This window comes from Alosa sapidissima, chromosome 17 (assembly GCF_018492685.1).
Source record: "Alosa sapidissima isolate fAloSap1 chromosome 17, fAloSap1.pri, whole genome shotgun sequence".
Classification (NCBI taxonomy): Eukaryota; Metazoa; Chordata; class Actinopteri; order Clupeiformes; family Clupeidae; genus Alosa; species Alosa sapidissima.
In genome coordinates, this window is record NC_055973.1 from 12,828,398 (window position 1) to 12,851,419 (window position 23,022).

The 23,022-nt window shown below is 41.2% G+C and overlaps 2 protein-coding genes across 5 annotated transcripts in view; both read right to left on the reverse strand.

The window, feature by feature from the left end:
* Window positions 1–3,850: 3,850 nt before the first annotated feature.
* LOC121688363 (transcription factor 21) lies at window positions 3,851–6,071 on the reverse strand. 2 transcript variants are annotated; one of them, XM_042067879.1, is made up of 2 exons: window positions 5,322–6,071; window positions 3,851–4,899 (listed from the first exon to the last, which is right to left on the reverse strand). In XM_042067879.1, the coding sequence occupies exons 1-2, from the start codon at window positions 5,754–5,756 to the stop codon at window positions 4,816–4,818; spliced, it is 519 nt and encodes a 172-aa protein (XP_041923813.1). In that variant the 5' UTR covers window positions 5,757–6,071; the 3' UTR covers window positions 3,851–4,815. The 2 variants fall into 2 exon arrangements, with proteins under 2 accessions (XP_041923813.1, XP_041923812.1); XM_042067878.1 differs by having other exon boundaries at window positions 5,313–6,071.
* A 7,224-nt stretch (window positions 6,072–13,295) lies between these two features.
* Window positions 13,296–23,022, reverse strand: part of trpa1b (transient receptor potential cation channel, subfamily A, member 1b) — a 35,028-nt gene continuing 25,301 nt past the window's right edge. For all 3 annotated transcript variants that reach the window (XM_042068375.1, XM_042068374.1, XM_042068376.1), the window contains 15 exons: window positions 22,740–22,854; window positions 21,559–21,725; window positions 21,059–21,149; window positions 20,671–20,730; window positions 19,917–20,015; window positions 19,402–19,472; window positions 18,761–18,914; window positions 17,516–17,605; window positions 16,811–16,980; window positions 16,419–16,548; window positions 16,117–16,299; window positions 15,910–15,978; window positions 15,711–15,812; window positions 15,165–15,280; window positions 13,296–14,353 (listed from right to left, as the gene is read on the reverse strand). In XM_042068375.1, coding sequence (XP_041924309.1) covers window positions 14,164–14,353; window positions 15,165–15,280; window positions 15,711–15,812; window positions 15,910–15,978; window positions 16,117–16,299; window positions 16,419–16,548; window positions 16,811–16,980; window positions 17,516–17,605; window positions 18,761–18,914; window positions 19,402–19,472; window positions 19,917–20,015; window positions 20,671–20,730; window positions 21,059–21,149; window positions 21,559–21,725; window positions 22,740–22,854 — 1,807 coding nt within the window. In that variant the 3' untranslated portion in view covers window positions 13,296–14,163. The remainder of the gene's footprint in view (window positions 14,354–15,164; window positions 15,281–15,710; window positions 15,813–15,909; window positions 15,979–16,116; window positions 16,300–16,418; window positions 16,549–16,810; window positions 16,981–17,515; window positions 17,606–18,760; window positions 18,915–19,401; window positions 19,473–19,916; window positions 20,016–20,670; window positions 20,731–21,058; window positions 21,150–21,558; window positions 21,726–22,739; window positions 22,855–23,022) is intronic.

A 23,022-nucleotide genomic window follows, 5' to 3' on the forward strand; every position in this document is an offset into this window, starting at 1 on the left:
TGTGTGTGTGTGCATGTGTGTGAGGGGAGTGTGCGTGTGTGTGTGTGTGTGTGGGGGGGGGGGGGGAGTGGTGCGCGTTCCTGCCCCCCCTGTAACTCTATCACCTGCCTAAAAGAAAACTGTGTCATCTCCCCCTGCCCGGCAGGAAGTCTCCCACAGACCAGATCAGACACACACGCTAATATTCAAAGTGACCTTCAGCGCGCCACCAAACTTTCTCACAGTCCCGTGCTGCCCCCTCCACACCCAACAATCCAAACACACACACACACACACACACACACACACACACACACACACCACACACACACACACACACACACACACACACACACACACACACACACACACCACCACACACACACACACACACACACACACACACACACACACACACACACACACACACACATTCACAATTTACCTCCCCAAAATACACAATCACACACACACATTCACATACACACATGAACATGCTCCACAAGGGGTTTAACAAAGCTGTGACAAGTTGTTTTGAAACAAGATGGTCACATCTTCAAAAGCCTCAGATGATGTGCATAATGTGTGCCATAGTCTCTCACCACTGCCAATGCAAACATTATCAAGTGGGATAATCAAAGGAATAGTGGAAATGCTGCAGCTGTCAATAAGAGGAAGCTGTTTCACATTTTTTCATTCACTCCCTAAGTCAGTGTATTTTGTTTGTCTCAATCACAGTTTAATTCTTAAGCTGAGCTGAATAATGGCATTTCAAATGTCCTCATGAAGCCAAAAGTGAAGTAACACTGAAATCTGTAATAAGAGTTAAGCGCTCATGTGTTAGTTAGGCGGTACCTTGTGGATGGAAAGAATGAAAGCACACACACAGAGAGAGAGGGAGAGGGTGAGAGAGAGTTTGTGAGAGAGAATGTGTTTGTAAAACCTCAAAGCCTGCGACCCTGGGTCTCGGCCGGGACACAAGGCAGAAGTTTGTGCTTTTGGTTTAATCTACAAAGGAACCCTAAGAGAGCGTCAGTGTTGGCTTTGGACCTGCAGTTCCTTCCTGTTCATGGAAATTTCTTCATCGAAATATGTTTTGGTCCACAAAAAGTCCGAGAAGGCCTGGATGGGTTCATGCTCCAGCACACAACCCTGATGTTCATGGAAATGTGTTCCACCTGAATAAAGGAGACTGCAAACACATCAAGAATGTCAAGAATTTAATTAAGTCAGGGATAATGTGGAGTATGCTTTTTGGCACTCAAGACAAAACATACTCACATATGAAAATGCACACACACACACACACACACACACACCCACACACACACACACACACACACACACACACACACACGTGCACACACACACACACACACACACACACACACACACACACACACACACACAGCAAACAAATATACAGGGGGTAGGGGGTGGGGGGGTTAACATTTCAGCCTCTCTAAAACAACTTTTTTATCATTTCCAATATATATACATTTCCAACATATATATATTTCCAATATATATATATATATATATATATATATATATATATATATATATCCAAGACATAAATGGATACAATCAAATCCAGGACATTGATGTCAAACAAGAAGAGCTAGTCACCTAGGGGAAATAGTGTAAAAGAAGCTCTAGACGTCTCAAATAGAACACTCTTGACCTCTGCTGGTTGATTGGTGAACTCAAAGCCACCCTATGGGACACTGACTCAACAGCATTACAATGAAGTGGCCATGGACAATGAAGTCAATGTGTAATGTAAATGCACGAATAAGAAGAGTTACATGACTTATTTTAATGTGTAAGGCTGTTAACCATCATAGTATACCATTGTACAAACAAATACCATGTTATTTTAATTTTGACAAATTTTAACCCATTTCTCAAAAACACTGGTTTATTTTTTAAAAGTCTACTTTTATTGTGTTTATAGTTAGAATTTATTTTTCCACTGTAAGTGAAGTGTCAAAATTTTACTATGTTACTGTAAGGTTGCTACACTTTTGAAATATGCACAATATGCATGTACCTTTACAACCACTAGGTGGAACTGTTCAGTCTCATTCACTGGGCCTACTCCTTATGAATGGATCCATCTTACATTAATAACTGTGTGTGACAGAAATTTGGAAAATATAACAGAGCATAGCATGTCCTATCACTACAAATAAGAGTGTGCTTTGTGAGAAATGACACAGAACAACGTTTCAGTTTCTCAGTAAAACAATGAAGCAATTCACAAAAAAAATGGTAAAAAAGTCACAATGTATCACAGTAATAGATGACCGCGTTATTAAGCGTAATTTTCCAGCAAATCTCTGAATTAATCCTTTCCCATTGAGCAACCCGGCGGTGGGGAAAATGCAAGAGCTGATTGCCTTCTGTCCGCCAAAGTGCTTCATCTCAGCGGCGGCTGCCTCAGGAGACCAATTCAGTGTTCTGGGAAAAGCCAACTCCTCGACAGCTGCGCTCCACCAGAAATGTGATGAAAAGTCACCCTCTTCAGGGTTTAATTATCAGTGTTCTGCAGAGCATTCCAAAACCAACTTTCAGACTCGTAAGTGGGGGAATACCACAAAAGTTGCTGAGTTTATTTAGGGCTCTGTTATATTTTGATGAAGCGTTTTATTCTGGGGTCTTCACTGACACTCAGGTTGACATAAAAGGATTTCACTAGACGATGTGTTTAGTCTAAAAGAAGGGCTGACTAAGATCTTATCTGAGTGTTTTATGTAGCCTTCTAATGGGAAGATCAGACATGGGATGGGAAAAGTAAGAAGAGGCAGGCTTCAGAGAAGAAAAGGATTTTCATAACATGGAGAAGAGATCCATATGCATTAGACATCAGAAAAGAATAAAGGATGTATAGACTTAACACAGATAGATAGATAGATAGATAGATAGATAGATAGATAGATAGATAGATAGATAGATAGATAGATAGATGCAGGCATGCATGCAAGTGTGGATGGATGAGAGGATGGCGATATGTAACACAACAGAACAGCGTTCTGTCTCTGTGCGTGTGTGACCTGGCAGCTCCAGGGACTGAAAGACCATTCTCCTCATTACACCAGGAGTCATTTGGCATGGTGAGGTAATGAGGCAGACTTAATACCATTGAACTTCAACTAATCCTCATTCATAATGGCGGAACCTTCTTAATGAAGAGAGGAACTATTATACTGTCTCAGTAACGTGAAAGTTCTCCTGAGGAAGAGGATGAAGATACTGTAGCTAGAGGATAATAGGCCTTAGCTACCTTTTACAGCTGTCATGACATTCATTAAAAAAGGGCCCACTCCTTATTAAGTGTCCTTGTAACAGAGTACTTTAGCATGTAGTATGTACATTTCCATGTGTATGTACTCTATGTTATTGCACATTGCAAACTCTAATCTCAGACCAAAGCCATAACTTTACTTCAAATGACTTAACACGGTAATAGCTTGCAATATAAATGTATACTGTGTATAGCAGGGAGGGATTCTTAAAGTGCTTATTAAGCATTAATTACATTGTACCCAAACTAGGGCAATACTTTCCGAAAGCTTTTACAATCAGTGGTAACACATTAAATGCATCTCTTTCATTAAAATCACTATAAGGAGTTAATTGTAGTTGGAGATTGTCACTGAAATACAATGAATGATAGATCACAAACCTGTGATAAAATATTGGATATTGAGCTGTTGTTTATATCTATTTGTGGGGCGCTATAATAAATGAAAATATGTGGACATCTGCCTGTCAATATGAAATAAATAGACTGCATGCTGTCTGTATACTTTATGTTCCAAATTGTCATGCATACAAATTATTACAATTTTCAAATAAATGTCTCAGGGGCCTAAAAATATAATGTAATTTTTAACAGAAATAAAAAGATACACAACAGTACATTCCATGTACCTCAACATGGGACTGCAGTTCAATGACAAGAAGTTTTGCAGTTTGTCATAAGTGCTATAGTGTAGAGGACCCACACTTAAACCACAGAAATAATGAGTACAACTTTCCTAAGTTAACTATGGGCCTCCCACAGTAACATCAATATTTCAGCACACTTATCAGTGGGAAACAGCCTAATGAAACTAACAACCTGAATCCTTCACATTGCCATAATGAATGCAAGTGTATTGAAGCACTCTTCCTTAAGTACGCTACACCATAATGGGACCTCGAAGTATATCTCAGGGCCACGTGGAAGATATGCAAATAGTTGTAGCCCAACAGAATTCGTAGTGGGTGAGAGCCTGAGGAGTGCAGTTAAGATTTTAATGTGACTTAAGAGTTAGGAAAAAAGATATTGACAATGTCACACAAAATTTTGCAAACCTCCAATGTATACTCATTTAAAAATGTCAATAATCAGAAAAGGTCACAGGCATAATGTCATTATGTGGGTCAACTGGAAGAGGCTACATTATATGTACCACATATCATGGCATAAACATTAATCTTATGAAAACATATTGCTTGAGATTACTTGACTCTCATTGAGATGACAATGCAATAGAATGAATTGCCAACTGGGAGATACACACATACTGTAAAAACATAAAGAAATAGTAGTGTCCGTAAAAATGCAGTCCAACCTCTAGCAGGTCTAGACAACCTGTCGCCATATGGAAACATTAGGTATAAATAGTCACAGTAACAAATTCCTATGTTAGAATTCGTAACACATTTGAGATTTCAAAGCAGTTTGTAAACTGAGACTGAGTTCAAGAAATGCAGCCATCGGTGGACAGAATGTGATAAATACGATTGTGGGAAGACTAAGTCCAGCATGTCTCCAGCAGGCATCACTCATGCAGTAGCCCCACACAATCTGGCAGCGGTCGCGATCTCTTTGCTGTCCTCTGGTCTGCCTGAGACCACGAAGGGCCACGTCTGTGGACAGAGAGAGTATACAACAAAATGGGATTGAGGTTGATTTGCCAGAGTCTGGAAAAGAAATGCATGGTATGTAGAACACCAGAAAACAACTTGTGAGAAAAAGTTGAGAGTTGTCCAAGTCTGGTCTTAAGGAGGCACAGACTATGACTTGTTTGAGTTGTTCTGGCATAACAATTCATTATGATATGGATATAATACCATCCAGAGGAATGGAGCATGGCCTGCTGAATATTAGTTACCATGCACAACAGGTGGCTATACATTCAGCCTACACACGAAAGTCCATGGAAAATTCAACTACTGTAGTTCTATCACATTTCACATAGCGGAGATCTGTTTAAACACTAACATACAACACGGGACTGTTGCAGAGACTTTTCTTCGTTGAAATCATTTTGGTCTCATACCAAATTTACCGGATGCACAAAACTGTTCTCATAACGGTCCTCCTGCAAGAGCTGCCTCAGATGAGAAATGTAGCTGGAGGCAAGTCGCAGCGTGTCCAGTTTGGAGAGCTTGGTGTCTGCCGGTACCCACGGCAAACTCGTCTTCAGTCTTGAGAAGGCTTTGCTAAGCACTCTCATTCGCGCCCTCTCCCTGGCGTTGGCGGCGTTCCTTTGAGTCTGGCGGCCATCCGATTGGTTTTTCCCCAGCCCCTTGGCGCTGGTCTTCGGCCGTTTGCTTTTCCCCTCGTAACTGTCGTCTATGCAGAATTCGTCCTCAGAGTTATCTCTTGAGTGGATAAGTGACTCCGATGTCATGTCCCGCGTGGGCCGTCTACTCTGTGCATTCAGCTGTAAAACAGGTAATTCGTGGATGTCCTCAGCATCACTCAGTGACCCGGTTGACATTGCTAATGCACCTGTTCCTTGCCAGATGAGGTTGAAGCTTCCCTAGGATAAATTGAAGAGTCTGTATTGAAATTATCACGACTTTATCAACAGCTACTCCAGCAGATGTTGTCTAAAACCATCCATTCTCAGATTATTGGAAATTAAAACTTTCAGAGGCATACTAGGCAGCTATAATGTAGAGACATATCATAACAAAAATCTTTGAGCCCAGAATTTTCACATGTTTGCGTCCTCCAGTGATGTTAAACCACTGTTAAAAAGACAGTGCGCTTTTGCGTTAATGAACTTGTTCTAAGTAGCCTACTCTGCGTCCTTCAAAAGTGAAACTCTGTCCTCCCTCCCGCTTACAGCAGATTTAAATGTAAGGGACTCTGGGGTCTTCTCCCCACCCCTTTTTTCTTCAACCATCATTCCTAGGCTGAACATCATCCCCAGATTTACATAATCAAGGATTTTGACTGGTCTGTGAGGACAGTTACACACATGGACACATCTTGATAGGTGTGACCGGGAAGGCATAGCATAACATCTTAAACGTTTATTTGAATAAATGAAAAACAACAGGACTGCAAGGCAGATATATAACTAGATATACATTAGTATGTGTATTAACCCATCAAAATATAAGTGATGACATTCTGACAACTGTTAAATAACCATAGTTTGTCATGAATGCAGAAAATGATTTGCTTAAGCCAAAAAGATGTTTGTGGATGAGCACCACAGTTAAAGGACCTACATAATCTACACTTCCTATACCATGCCCTCCATGTCCCCATGTTTGTGCAGGAGTGCTTGTGTAACAGAATCATCTGAAAACCTTTATCAAACATCTCTAATCCAGCAGGCCACTTTCACAGAGCTATCTAGTTTCACCGCGTGTAGCGTGGTTTCACATACGGCTGATGTGCATTGGCTACAGCTGTCGGCACTTTCGGCTGTCACATCTGGAGCAGGCAGGGGGGGTGCGGTGGTGTAGGGTGGGGAGGGGAGTGATGAGGCGGTGGAGGAACTGGGGGAGAGGTGGCAGAGCCCCCGTGTGAACGAAGCCTTAGAGGAGCCACCCATTGGCACACAGAGTGGGAAAGTACTGGATGGTCCCAGATAGATGGCCACTGCATGGTAGCAGGTGTAGCACTGGGCCAGATGCGGCCTTAGCCTGGGATGGATCTGGTCGTTTGGACCTGGTTTTGTCAGACCATAAGCATGTTTAATCTCACAGTCTATGGTTATCTCTAGCTCTATCTTGCATCTTTATTTGTAGGCTACACTTAAAGACACCTTCATAACTGAAGACAGCTGCTTGAAACATGTCAATAGTACCTCATCAGATTGTTCCTTTTTGTCTTTGTGAGAATGCAAAATGAATGAAGGCTAGTTGTTTTTATAGGATAACTTGTCCTTTTTTATGTTTTTCATGTGTGGACTTGAAGGATTCTTTGGATTTGGTCAGTTAAGGCCAGTGCTATTCCATAGTGGTTTGGAAAGAAATGTGTTTAAAACAACATTAATCAGCACACATGTGTTTCAGGGGTTGAATATTAATGCCCTGGCCCAACTTCATTTCCTCTTCATTACTGGTGCTGCATGTCTTCTTTTCCAGGGAGAAATGTATGTCATTAGAATGAAAAGATGTATCAATCTAATTTCCACCCACTTCAAGGTTGCCTTATTAATGACCTCTATGGGATCAGCTGATCAAGTTTGACTGATAGCCTGCCGTATTTCTTTCTTTCTTTTTGGCCTTTTTTTCTGTGCAGTTGAACATTTTATCCCCATCTAGGGAGAAATTAGCTGTGTTATCGGAAACCTCAGTATTGTCGAACCTGCGCGTTAGTTTCTCTAAAACTTCAAAGATGAGGAAATAAAAATGTCCTTGGCGCCAGAAGACATTTCTGATTCTGTAACTGATAGCCTCTGGTGCTAGCGCCCGTCCAGTGTTTCCACTTTGTCCATCAACCTCTTGGTTTCAAGACCAACTAAACCACAGAGAGCGCGAGCAACAGTGAGAAATGCAGCACATGAGAAGTGGGAAAGTAATACTATCCCACCTGACTCTGTGCTAATTACTATGTTGATAGCTTGTCTTGTTATGTCTCATGCTCATTCTTTTTTTTTTTTTACTAAAGACTTGCTTTTAAGAATGAATTCTACAGTATGTGTACTATACTGTACTTTATGCATTTTCACTGGTGTAGTGTCACAACACGTGATTGCAAAAATCTTCCCACAGGAACTGTTTGCAGTATCTTACAGTGTTTTCCAGCAAATCTGATATCTGAGAGAATGTGCATCCCATTTTAATTGGTATGAAATTATGATTTTTCATCACAATTGCTGCCCTTGGCCAAGCATTATCCAACAGCACAGCTGAGAAGCACGCTTGGTTTTAACCGAGGGTCTCTGCCAAGTCTAGTGAGCTCTTGGAAGGAGTACTATAAACAGCTCTAGTGTCTATGGCACTCTGCAACCACTCAGAGAGCTTCTCATGACATAAAGCAATCAATGTCCTATGTAATTCCCATTATCAGTTATGTTTATTGTGATGGCTTTGCTAAGGGAGACTTTGACATTGTGCTGTTCATCTTATAGTATATAGCTTATACAATTGATTGTTTGAATTGCAAAAAAGGGAGTAGTGCATTTAAAGCCCCAATAAGTGAGATCCACATTAAAGTGGCTGTGGAGTAATGTGCCTCTGTGACTCCTTTTTGTGTAGAAAAGACATATGATCCTCACTATAGGTCATGCTGCAAAAAAATAACTCCTCAATATGTCCTTAGTTGCCACCTGTAGGTGGAATAGAAAAAAATTCTTTTTTAAGGGTGTTTACTGTCCACACATGGGGCCTGTTGTTTTTATGCCCCCCTCAAGGTAAAGCCATTTTTCTGTAACCAGATGAAAAAGAGGCAAGAGAGTGCATCTCTCTCTCTCTCTCTCTCTCTCTTTCTCTCTCTCAGGGCCCAAGTGTTTCTCACATTTCTCTCCCTCACAGGACAGGAATGCTCCCTAATCCAAGGACACATTCTCAGGGTTCCAGTAATCCCGTAGCTCCTGAGTCTTTCTTTCACATGAAAACGGCACATCAGCTGCGTCTCCCGTGTGTGCGCACCCTGAAAGAGGGATCATCCTTGAACTTGTCATCTGGCTGATATTCAATTCCCGTGTCTATGTACTATGATAGAAACATATTGGCACACAACCATCTCTTTTCATTTTTTGGGTATCCATCACTGTGTGTGTGTGTGTGTGTGTGTGTGTGTGTGTGTGATCCAAGGGACATCAATATAGCTCTAACACGCAAGGTCTTCTCTGTAAACCTCTAGATTTATTTCTCTGTTTGTTTTACGCGTTGAGTAGACAGTATGATGTGTTGCCACGGTAACAAACCCACAACAGATGTCATATGGACAAAAAAGTTTTTTTTTTTTTTGTTGAAAAAACTAATTGCTAATAATTTAAATGATGTCAAGTCAGAAGGCTTTGTAGAAGAGGAGAAATCTCCTCTTGTCTGTCAGTGAGCACATTAGAGGTCACTATTTGGCCAGCCTGGTTTCCCAGTCACTTCTCAAAAGTCTTTGAGCCGCCAAAGACAGGTGCAAGCCGATGACATCAGCGCCAATTTGCACTCTCCTCCTCCTCCTCCTCTTCTCTCTGTCTCTCTCTCTTTCTCTCTCAGACCCTGTTCCCATGGTCACCAAGGTCTCCCATACAGCTGCAGCAGAAAGCAAATGGCGTGTAACTGCATGAAAATGGCCATTAGGAAAATCAATGTGACCCTCTTTTACAAGACCTACACTCTTGGAATTAGAGGGAGGTTTAATTGGTTTCAGTGTCCAACTGGGGGAGTATGTACTTTCAGGAGGTGCTCTTTTACACTCTGTTCTACACAGTGACCTTAAAGCTTATGAAACTCTCAGCAATGTCAGAAAGACATTGCCCATTTTTTTTACTACTGTACTATGTGAAACTATAACTCTAGAATGTAAACGGATATATACTGTACTTGTAAAAGAAATCATGGCAATCTATATGGGATATATATAGTATATTGTTTTGTTGCTGATTTTGTTTTTGATGGTAAAAAGACTTGGTTGTTCATTTGGTTGTTATTACTATAGCTAGGAATGTACAGTACACCTCCCCTGTGTATATCTGAAATCTAAATGTTCAACTCAGTGGTACATCTACATAATTAGATGGTAGCAAAGCAGACAGCTTCAGATTCAATTCTGCCATTTATCCCTGCAGAGCACCCTGCACACTCAGAAAACAGCAGCAGTGGTGGTGGTGAACGTGTGCTGAATCTCGGTGCAGAACAGACACCCGCAGGCACATGGACACCTGAAGGTAGGATCACACAGGGAGGGATGATTTGAACACAATGCTCATGCTGTTTGGATTAGCTCTCAGTAAGATATGTATAACCTATATTGACATATCCTGTAGCTCTTCCACATGAATACTGCACATCAGCTGCATCTAATCTCTTGTGTGTGCATGCACTTAAAATTGACCGGACAGTTTTAACTGCTCTTAAATACCAATACCATGACAAAAAGCATTATTTAATAGAACATTATTGTAAACAGACCCTTATTAGAACATTAACATCTACATCATATGTGTTTGTGTGTGTGTGTGGGTGTGTGTGTTTCTGTATGTGCGTGAATGTGTGCGAACTCTGGCAACATGACAACATGAACTGACAACATGAACTCTCTGTCTGTGTGTGTGTGCGTGTGTGTGTGTGTGTGTGTATGTGTGTGTGAGAGAGAGAGAGAGAGAGAGCGAGAGAGAGTGGGTGTAAATGTGTGTGTGTGTGTGTGTCACATGCACAGGTAGCAACATGACAACATGAACTGTGTGTGTGTGTGTGTGTGTGTGTGTTGTGTGTGTCTGTTTGTGTGTGTGTGGATGGGTGTGTTTCTGTATGTGTGTGAATGCCTATGTGTGCGAACATTGGTGGTTCACATGTACAAGTGGCAACATGACAACATGAACTGAGTGTGTGTGTGTGTGTCTGTGAGTGGGTGTACATGTGTGTGTACTCTATGTGTTTCTGTTTGTATGTGTGTGGGTGTGTGTGCATGCATGCTTGTGTGTGGGAAAATTGGTGGTAAGTTGTAGGATTCTGTGTAAGGAGATGTCTTATCTCCTGGATGAAAATTATATTCTTTCCCATTCATTTCCTATGGCGGTCATTTTTGACCGTAAACAAAAAAAGTGTTTCTACGTTGAATAAATCACTAAAAATTCAAAGAAAGTAGTCAAAATAAATTATATGTGTTCAAAAGCCTTTTGTGAAGGTTATCATAAGATCTTGAGGGAATCTGATGAAAAATGCCATATTTATGGTACAGGGAATGTGTAAATCATAAGTCATTTTTGACCGGAACAGAAGGTTAAAGAGGGATACCTGAACTTGTCATCTGGCTGATATTCAGTGTCTATGTAGTATGATAGAAACATATTGGCACATGACCATCTTTGTGTGTGTGTGTGTGTGTGTATATGTGTGCGGCTAACCCAGTATATTATTGTAAAAAGCCTAGGTACATGGGGTAAGTTACTTTACTGTAAGAAGAATGGGTTTGGTTCAGGGAGAATTGACTTTATATTGAAATCTATATACCATCCATACTGTACTGCTCTACTCAAAGCAACAAACAATAACAGCTGGTGACAGTGTCCCTCAACATCCACTCTGGGAGCTGAAATCATCTGTATCCATATATAATTTTCCTTATCCACTATGTTTATTATGATGGCTTTGACCTGTTTGAGAGGGACATTGACATTACAATACAGTAATGTATACAATTACAATTACAATATTTTTGATACATCTGATGTTCAGAGAGCATATTCTGTCCACTGAAATCTGTATGCCACCCCCATTATGTTTACACAGTCAGCCTCACCATCAGCACTCACATACTCCCCCGTAGTGGGCAGAGAGGACTGCAGAGCTTAACCTAAGTACTGCTATCGGCATCTCCCAGTGTACACTTTCAGGCCGGGAGAAGGCCTGTGTTTTGAGTGTAACAAATGACGCACCTGTTGTGGTGTTTACCCGGGGGAGCAGGAAGAGGGCAGAGCAAAGGAGGGTGTGCAAAGAGGCCAAGCTAATCGCTATGAAGGCCTCGTCCATGTGTGACGGATGGGACCTTGTGAGACGCTTTTTATTTAGTCTTTTTTATGTGCGAACATAATTTGCTTTTAGAGGCGGTGTTGACACAGACTCCTCCGGTCCGTGTCGCAGTTGCGCCCCAGGGGTTTACGGCTGTGGGAGTCTAGGGGAGAGAGATGGGTGACTCTGAGTCCACTCAAGTAACATGAAGAGAGTTGTCACCAAGAAAGTGGTACCGGACTCTCTTTAAGATGGGCATTTTGGGGCCTGTTTCTTTTGACCCGATACCAATGTGTGGGATAATTTTTTAGTGTATAGTGTAAGCAATAATTTCTCCAACCTGATCATTTAGACTGAGACATAGCCTGCAGCAGAAACATACACAGGAATATATTCAGTAACTAAATTCATGTCATTTTAAGGGTGACACATTTTGTCCCAGAGTTTTAGAATAATTTCAATTAAACAACTTCCTGTGATAGTTTAATACATCTAGCCTGTTGGACCATGTTGAATCGTAAGGTGTCAGGGCTTTGTTAGATACTTCTATTTCTCACAGCACCCAATCAAGGCATTTCTAATGCAGAGAATTTGGCGCCCATGATATGAATGAAGGCACAACTGATGTGAAGAAACTGCGTGGGACTGTAAGGAATGCAGTTTCATTTCTAACCAACTGGCACAGAACCTCCATATATCCATATCTATGCTGTAGTTGTGATATCCCCACCGTTCCCATGGCACTGAACTGCTAAACAGACACTAAATGAAATTTGTTCTGTCACCGCCATTTTAACAGCCCCCATATCCTACATGACTCCCACTCTTCATTACAGCCAATCAGCAGGCTTCGTTCAGAGAGGGCCTCGCTTTCCATGGGAATTTCACCTCGAAACTGCATAGCGCTAGGATACAAAGCCCTGTTGAATTATGGGAGCCGAGTCGTAAATCTGAAGTATGCTTGCTCTCCTCTGCAGTCGAGTGGGCACGGAACCGCTATGCAAAAGCCTCGCGGGGTTGTTAGGTCCGGGCAGGGGGCCAGTTGGAATTTACATGCTAATTCTTCTGCCCAACCCCGAGACCCCCAAGAACTGATTGGGGTAATAAATATCTATCTGTGATGCTCCGCATAGCAAGGTTTATAGTGGACGGGGCTCTGCCCACGTGGACTTATCAGTGCATAAATCAGACGGCTGGCTTTTCAAATACCCTTCACTGTCTATGTCTTGTTCAAGTGCACCAGTCCACCTCACACTGGGGTTTGACACAACTCTGGCTGTTGTGCCCAATGTTTGGCACACTCCGCCAAATGTTTGGACTCGTCTGACAGCTTCAGAGAGGGATTCCCACACAGCATATTTAAAGCATCAATTACACGGTCAAGAAAGTTGAGAAGAGACAAGCAGAGGCAAGCATCATGTATTACTTGACAAACCACAGAATCACCACAAAATTGACATGAAATAAGTCACAGTATTAAATATATATTAAGATATACTGTATATATGACCATGCTTTATAATAACCATAGTTACTGTGTACTTTACACTTAATCAGTATGTGAAATTCACAACGTGTTGTTGTACTTGCTGTGAGGGTTAGTGAAATGGAAGTACGTCAGATGTTATGTCTTTGGTAAATATGTTCTCATCAACACTTTTATGCAAAATGGGGCGAGATATACTGTCTACTTCTGTAGACTGATCACCAGATGCATATGAAGCAAGACTGTATACTGTATGTTGTGAATTACAGTACATGCAGAAAACAGGTACATACACATATTGTCACATGCAAGTAAACTGATGTCAAATGACAAACTTTCATTTCCATTACAACATGAACAGACAATCACAGGGGAAAAGAGTGTAAATAATCAACAGAAATTTTATAGGATACTGTGCTATGTTCTAACAGTCTAAAAAAGAACTCCAGTCCTCCACAAACATCTTGTTGTTTCTCTCCTTAGCAAGCATAATTGCAATTTCAATGTGAGGATATACAACCATCCTGTCTTCATCCCAACCTAAAAAGCACCTATATTGACCTAAATAAAGATATAGTTAAAATGTAGCTGTAGCACACAAGCTGGCGAGCTTACAAATGTTCAGGAAACACCTGACATGATGTATCCCTATAACTATATTTTCAAGATAAATAACTGGCACTCAGAGTGAATACAACACAGGAAAAAAGGGTTTGCTGAGGTCTCTGAAACCTTTCTGTAGCCAATTGTCTCTTTGACCACCAGCATACCAGGCATACGTGCAATCAGTGGTGACTTGACTTAAGAGATTTGACGAGGGGGATCCATCTGGACCTTTGAGCGCGGCCCCTCCGGCCGCTGTGGGCATCGTCCGGTCCGTCGTAGTCATCCGCCTCCGACGTGATCTCCATCTTCTGCAGGATCAGCTTCACCATGCTGTGCTGCTTCTCCAGGACGCTGTAGATTTCCCTTAATCTAAAATACAAAACACACACACACACACACAAATACATTTGTAGGAGCCAGTTGAGTATGGAGGTGTAATCAACTTTCAAGAATGTCAGGAATGTTATTTAGTTTTAGTTATGCAGTAAGAGTATGTAAATTCATACATACTCTGTAATAGTATATCAAATTCACTGTGAAGAAACAAATATGTAAATCGCAGGCAACTGTAACCATCATATAAAATCTTGTGCTGTATGAATGGGCAAGCATGTAATTTACATCCTGACCACTAGAGGCCACTCAGACACAGGTAATATACATGCCAACTATGCTGCATTAATGATTAAGACAACACACTTAGCCACCACAAGTGCATGTCATAAGTGACCAATAGCAAGTAGAGCTCATTGATGTTGTGGTTAAATTCAATTTCCGACCTTACATTAGCTGCAGTTTTGAGACCACTAAAGCACTGTCTTTGCGCATGTCTGGATGAAATAATGATTTTCTTTACCCAGCAGATTAGGTAACGTTAACATGTTAATAAATACACTGGAAAGAAACTTCTGGAAAACATTTAAAGTGAAACATGGGTGTAGACATTATAAGACCAATAATTCTGGTACATTTTGGTATGGCCAAGAGGGCTATGTGTCACATCTGCCATCTCTGCTGTGAGCGAGGGCAATGAAAATGGTAGACAACGACCTCCATCACAGACATCAGAAATGTTTCAAATGTGGGCAGAGGGAAGAAATGCAAACTAAAGCTATTCACTTCCTTTAAGCCGTTCATTTCCTGTCTGTGAAAGGGAGGCGTCAGGTGAGAGGAAGGTCACCTGAGCTTCTGCTTCCTCAGCTCCGTCTCCACCGGCGTGAGCTCCTGGCCACCGGTGTTCAGACGGCTCTGTACCGCCGACACGTCCCTTGAGTGCCAAAACTTGAACATGCTCCTCTAAAGGAAGCACACACACACACACGCAAAATCCAACACGTCAGCATTTCACAGTGATTTATTAATTATTTTATTTTCAATGCTTTCAATCTGAACAAAGTTAGATCACATAAAAAATGTAAAGGCAAGGGTTTTAGTGGAGTGGAGGTGTCCTTTTTTGTTGTGTAAAGCACTTTGGTCTTAAATGTGCTATATAAATTAAACTTACTTACTCACTTGCTTACTTTTCTGGCAGCTGAGACACACCTCACAGAGGGCAAGTTAAACTGTTTTGTTGTCAGAGAATTACGGCCAGCTAATTCACATATGTCGGCTGGGGTGAACTAATTGCCTCATAAGTGCTTCTCTGTAAACTTCTCTGTAAACTAACCCTCTCCATATGGATCAGTGATAAAGTCTAGGTACAGTGCCACTGTTGCCAAATACCTACATTTCTGCAGGGCTTGTTAGGATAAACAGTGATGGAGGACTTGTCCACTCGCTTAAGGATCCAATATGGAAGCTTCTCCTCCAGGTTTGTGTGAAGATCAATCTGTAAGAGAATAATTTGATTACACCAAAACAAGCGCACAAATCCAAAACAAGTTTTCTTCTTTTTCCATCAAGCGGCTTGGATGCCCTTCTCCGACCTGCATGGCGATCCGCTTCAGACAGGCGTTCCTCTGCACTTCAGCAATGTCTCCGACTGCCAAACCAATCTACGAGAGCCCAAATGGAGACAAATATGTTCAATTTAACAGGGGCCGATTCAAGTCATTACCGACAATTAGCGACAGTGATTCACCACCGCACCCCCTCCTCCTGCGGGGCGGGTGAACGAGTGCGTCTGTCGTTACCATGAGGTTCATGAGCAGGATGGGCATGAGGAGAATGAAAAAGACGAAGACCACGTAGGTGATCTGGGGGAAGGCCAACCGATTGCCCTCGAAGGCCGCGAAGAAGTTGCTCTGGTAGTTGAGCTCCCCCACCATCATCACAAAGGTCTGAGCCAGAGACAGGCCTAGCCAGTGAAACTCACTCTGAATGGGACAAAAACACATGATTAAACCTCAGTTACTGGTAATCATAATGTGCGGACACTGGGAGTATGTGTGTGTGTGTGTGTGTGTGTGTGTTAAAACTGTAAATGCTTGCTCACCTGATGGAGCATGAGAGCATAGAAGGACAAGCCAAATGCCAGGACCAGGAAGATGACGAGCACAATGACACTGAACAGTGTTTTGATGATCTCACCAAACATCACAACATAAATTCCAAAGTGCTCAAACCTAACATACCGAGGCAGATATATATATATATATATATATATATATATATATATATATATATATATATATATATATATATATAGAGAGAGAGAGAGAGAGAGAGAGAGAGAGAGAGAGAGAGAGATAGTGTGTGAAATGAGAGACACAAGAAGACAGAGGTGTTTAAAGCTTTAAATGGTCCATAGACCATAGACCTCTTTATCATCCACCTGTCTGACTTTAGTTTGATGATGACAATAATATGCATGCAAGGTACCAGTACCTCTGCAGGTAAAGCAGGAAGTTGACCCAAGCCAACAGGATGGCCACAGCTCCGGCCTCCCAGACCCAGTTGTCCTCCACACCAAACATGATTGGAATCGTGAACATCAAACTGGCGATAGAGGTCGCCCATTCTGCTGGGTTCGAGGGGTCTTTCAAGTACTTCATTTTCTTCATGCGAAACAAGAAAATGGTAAAGATTTTTTTTTATCGTTATTCATACTCCACATGTCAGCAATAGTAGAAACACATCTCCACTGCTCCATAGGTAATGCAACCAGTATAATATTGTATGTCATCATAATATCACAGAGGTGATAACCATCACATGCACTCAGGGCAATTGTTGTATTTAAACCCATGCAAGAGAGAGATGGTATTCAAAACAGAGCTGGCCCTGATCTGGCCCACCTCCGCATCAGATCAGAGCCAGACACTGGCCAGATCCTATTCAGCTGGCCATATCTGGGTTTGCAGATGCAGATGAAAATAAGGGGGAGGTCCTCAAGGCCAGAGCTCATTCCCATTTCCAGGCCTAGTGGTTGTGCAATTCAGACACAGACACAGGCACTGAATCATGGGTAATGGCCCGAATGTCCTCAGTGAGAAACCTCGCCTTGAAGGTTTTCTCTTTAGAGTGACGCCGATTTATTGGCGGGTGCGACATGCGATAGCATGGGTAATGCAATGACATGACAACTGTTACCTGCTGTGACATCTGAGTGATCTGCTTTAATATGGCATAGCAGCTTATGACAATGACCATGATCGTGCTTGAGGTGATTAGATAACTGCTCTGTGGAAGGGAAACAGAAAGCAGAGAGAAGATTAATAATACGAGAAAAACTCATCTTTTATTTTGATTTATTTCTTTCAACAGTTTAATGGCTCAGAGGGCAATTTTGTTCTAGTCAACCTGAAGTGCAATGCTGTATTTCATAACTTCCAGTCTAAATGTATACAGAGTAAACAGCTTAAACAGCTTCTTACAGCAAACACATTGTTTACTAAATGTCCTCCAGGAGCTGAATCCTAGCTTAATCGCAGCCTAATACCTGTGTAATGCTAAACTCTACACTAACACTCCCTTACTTTCAAGACAAATAGCAATATCCCAAATGGGCTCAGCAATGCCAAGAGCAATAGGCATTCTAACCTTGAAGCCGGGAATGTGATGTATTACTCGCAGTTCATAATGAAAGTGAGTAAATTAAGTAATAGGACAAGGACAAGGTTGTTACCCAGGAAATGCATATGGGATGATGATGAAAATCATTAAAAGTAATAGCACATATAATGTTGTGTCAACGCAAAACACATCTGGCCAACAAGGCCACGTGAATCATGGGAAGGTCCTGGCTCGGAGAAAGGAAGTGTGTAAGAGAAAGGTGACAAGGTGATATTACCGTAAAGTGCTATGGAAATCAGTAAGGCGCAATACCTGCATGCTTAATACATGCCTGCCCTGCACATACTTTAAGATCCCACTGGACACACACTTGACTGGACACTGAGATCACTTTTATGGAATGGTCCTTATACATAGTCACGACACCTTACTGTAGCTGTAGCACAAAAGTATTTTTGCACTCTCTATAGACCCTTTCAACAATAAAAACAAAAACAATGCTTGAACATTCTATTTGGGCCCCAATCTACTTCCTCTGCATTAAGATAACATATGGAATGTTAAAAAGGAAGTCTTGTGGGGCCAACTATGATGCTGAGAATGGAACTCTCTTGAAAGGGTCCATACTACTTAACATTATTTCTTTCTCTCCATAAACATTATTCGTCACCTTGATTGTTCCCTCCACCTGCCTGTATGCCTTTTGTTTCCACACAACGGCTCAAAGAAACTTTTATTTTTATTGCACCGACTGAGTTCTCTAATCAGCGAATGGAGTGTGCGTGTGTGTGTGTGTGTGTGTGTGTGGGCTGAGTGGAGTACCTGGCGGATTGGGATGGGGCCGACCATGACAGATGTTCCGTTCTGGCCCATGGTTTGCGTAGGCCTCAGGTTGATGATGAGGAAGGTGAGGGGCAGCAAGCCAAGCAGGTATATGACCAGATTGAGCAGGTGAACTTTACTCCCGTACGCCAGCCTGCCAGAGATAGCAGTAGCGTTCATAAAATCAAAACCTCTGGACGGCTTTCTGCCCAGCTGGGGGCTCATTTCCACCATGCATTTGCAGTATAAAAGTATCAAAGGAAAGAGGAAGTGCTCCTTTTTATAGCATAAATGAGACCAAGCCATTAAATATCAATGTGATAAATGGAATGCACATAAATGAAAATTAAAACTATGTTGGGTGAACACCAGAAGTGTTTAAATCAATTGATATTAAACCCTGGTGACTTTTCAGTTTTTTGCTCAGGAGTATATAGCACAGTTATACAAAACGAATGTGCGACATACAATCCAATATTGTTGTGAAATCTCATCTATACATCATTTTACATTGATATCTTGTGGATATGAAATAAAATTTCTGTCCTTGCTGATAGATTACTTATACTTCAAAATATGCTGTAAATGAATATGGCATGACAAATTCTTGCATAAAATGTGTTGCATGAGCACATGCTTACCATTTCATTTCAAGGTACTTATTGCTCACTGGGTGGGTAAGAAGCTCAACACGGTGGTACTGCACCATGGCCTGTGAATTTGCAATGGAAAATGTCAGCGCTTTGATGTTCCGTTGACTTTATATTTCGAGAAGTACAGCAGTCAGTATTTCAGCTGCAACATACCATGCATTTAAATTATTTTAGCTTCGGATAAATGTAGGCCCATTTTACTGTTGTGGCTTGCTGTTCATTTGCGTTGTTTTAGTCAAGTTAAAAATAACAGTAACAGACAGGTGATATTTTAATATGAAATTTGTCTGCTTGTTATTCATGCGAATTAAATATGTTTTTTTGGTCTGACACCTTAGTTTACTATTCAAACAATGAGCCATGGCATGTTCCATAACTGCAGTTCCTTAACTTTTGTTTATCGATTGGAATAGCATTTTTTGATGTACAGAATCACTATGAATCTATTCCTTTTTCCACACCCTGTTGAATGCTTGCTGGAGTCAATGTTTACAGTCACTTACATTCATACATGCCAAAGGTTGCACTCTCAGACTCTTGTCAGTCTTGGCATGTTTCTTCAACTGAACTGGTGCTTGGAGCCACTGGAAATTATACTGGATCTGTAGGCAAAATGAAAAACAGTCATCCCTAAATCTGAGCATAAATAATCTATGAGGTGGTTTGCAGAAGCAATGCAAGGGGGGCAATCCAGGACACCATGTGGAGCTGTATGGCTGGTGTCCTGAGAAGACCCCAAATGGCTTTATACACATAACCGTATGAAGAATCTGTACAGGTGCAACTGTTTGAAGTGTTGGATCAAAAGCATTGAACAAGTTAAAACCCAAGTTAAAAAAAGAAAACAATGATTGTTTAATTTTAACTGATTGCATGAAATGGTGACAGTCAATGTCTGTTTAAGGATATCTCATACATGATTCATAAAATATTCTTGTATTTTGGTTTTCCAAAATTCTTCATGTCCTTCAAAAAGTTAAATGATTTCCTTTTAATGGAAATGTAAGTCAGTGTATCAGCAGTGTACTCTGTCTCTGTTATGCAGTGAAGTTCACACTGTGGTAACCTCAGCACTTTCTTTTTCTTTAGTACACTTTGTCTCTCTCTACCTCTTTCCCTGTAATGTGTTCAAAACACTCTTTAAGACTTAATTAAGTTCATCATTCATAACGAACCATATTCATAATGATCTGAAATACAGTATGTTCATTAAAAGCATTAAATATGATATGTGCATTAAAATATGTTTATACGTACATGGTAGTCAGGGCTGTTGGCATCATGGTCTGACTCTCTGATGCACAGGTCCAGTAAGTGCTGTGCAGAGTGCAAGTATCACAGTTACATGGTTAGTATTTAAAGGATACGTTCAAAAATGTCCAAATAGCAACCGAATGTGAAGATATGCCTATGCTCGGTGTTGCCCAGGCATTGAGAAGCCTCTTGCTGTGACCATTAAAGTTCACCAGCCTGATCACCAGCCAAAGATTAACCATTTCTCTTGTACTACCCCTCTCTACCTCAGTGGTGTTGTATTGAATATAATGCAAGTCAATGGAAGGGTGTCATTGATGTATTCATATCCTACAGAATTCTATAGCCCTTTAATACATAAACACAGATTTTAAGGAATGGACATACTGACCTTGAAGGATTCGGGGATTAACTCAATTAAGTCAATGGCCACACAGCGATGGTCAGAACTATGCTTAAATGTTTTAATAGCTTCGTTTAACCTGCAACATGACAAAAAGTAGTTTATGATGCTATATGTAATCAAATGGATCAGAATTGGTAATGTGACTAGTAGCTTCTAGGCCTATTAACAATTTCTTTAGATTAGCTATTAACATGTGAAAGGGTTAATCAGTGCTATAAATACCATATCCTTTGGTAGACAAATTAGACATTCAGGATAATTGTGCATGTTTTCCAGTATCCAGTCTAGTTTTATATGTTTTAATGAAAAGGCTTTATGATTTCAATTATTGTATGATAAACCTTTTGATAAAAATATGACATCTTCAGTAACATCCAAAGCAAGAATAAATGTTCCTTGTTGTTCTTTTGTTAGATCACTATAGACCATAGATGATAAGTTATATAGTACAGTGGTGACATAAATGGAGAAAGTGGTCACGCTACCTTTCATTATCAATGATGGCATCTGCCACTTCCTTTTTCCCATGATGCACTGCTTCATGGAAGAAAGAGGCATCGCTGTTGTTCAGAACAATGGAAGCACCTCTCTCCATCAGAAGTTTCACTGCAGCAACATGTCCCTCTCTGGCAGCCAGGTGCAGAGCTGTGTTCTGTGACCAGGAGTTGAGAAAGGTAAACAGAATCATAAGGCCATTTAGAATCAGAATCAGATTCAGATCAAATTCATCAGTTCGTCAGTTCATACAAGGGACTGGTTCCAGCCGTTGGTGTCATTCTGGCATACAGTAATTGACCATTTCCGTGCTTATGTATGTATTCTGTTGTATGTCTAGAGATGCATTGTTGGAGAAGCACAGTCTGACATTGAACACATGGACATACTTGAGCTGAAACATGCACTCTTGCAAAGAGGGTATGCTAGCTAGGAGGCCAAACACTGTGGGTGTCTGATGCTACCGTCTGTAGGGGAGTACAATTTATTCACTGCACAGATCCGTACCCTGCTTGTCACTACCGGTATTACACTAAACCAGCTTGAACTTTACTGCCAGTTTGGACGATGACATCAATGTAACCTGTATTATAAGAAACACAGTCTTGCACTGGATTTAAACCTGCACCCTTGAACACAGGAAGTGAGCATGCTAGTATGGAAGCTAAATTTACTCACTGCACAGCTGTATACCCCTTGGCCACCACTCAGGCTTTAACTGTTTGAATTACATAATACGGAAGTTTGAACAAACTTGTAAGCAATTTGTTAACATGATGGCAGACAGAGATGAGTTGCGAAGTCTTGTATGTGTGTGGTAGGCTGCCTATGTGGTTTGGTTAGTTTCAGTGAGGAAACCAAAGGTAAAAAAGAGCAGTCAGGTGACTTCTGACCTCTGACTCCCGTTACAATATTAACCAAAGTGAAACAAACTTCCAGCATCTACATTTTCAGCTGGATTCAGATGATCGTGGAGGAGGACAGAAATATGTGGACCCTAGTAGCCTATTATTTCCATAACATAACTTTGCTGTGTCACTACATAGAGGTGAATTAAGTTATTAGAACATGCGTGATAACTATTACTTCCTTGGGAACATCTTTAGCCTCTGCAGAAAATGGAGAAATACCTAGGATTTTTGCAATGGAGTTAATATACTGAGACACATACCCCATCCTCATCGGCCTTGTCCAGTAGTTTGACGTTGGCTGCCAGGAGGATTGTCATGGTCTGTGTGTAGCCCTCGGCAGCGGCGTGATGTAAACATGTCATGCCTTTGTAATCACTAAGGATGAAGGGGGAAGGAAAACCTGAGCTAAACATACTCCTTACTGCCATATCACAGCTGTTTTTGTGTCGTGCCAAGATCTTAGCAAATATTGTCTTGGTAGAATGACACTGAATCCTTATTTTATGGATTACACTAATGAAAGGGTTGTTCAACCAAGTGACA

Coding starts and splice junctions, on each gene's coding strand:
- LOC121688363 (XM_042067878.1), bottom strand. CDS start 5,756: ATGTCAACCGGGTCACTGAGTGATGCTGAGGACATCCACGAATTACCT. Junction 4,900..5,312: donor TTGTGCATCCGGTAAATTTG/GTATGAGACCAA, acceptor CTCTGTCCACAG/ACGTGGCCCTTCGTGGTCTC.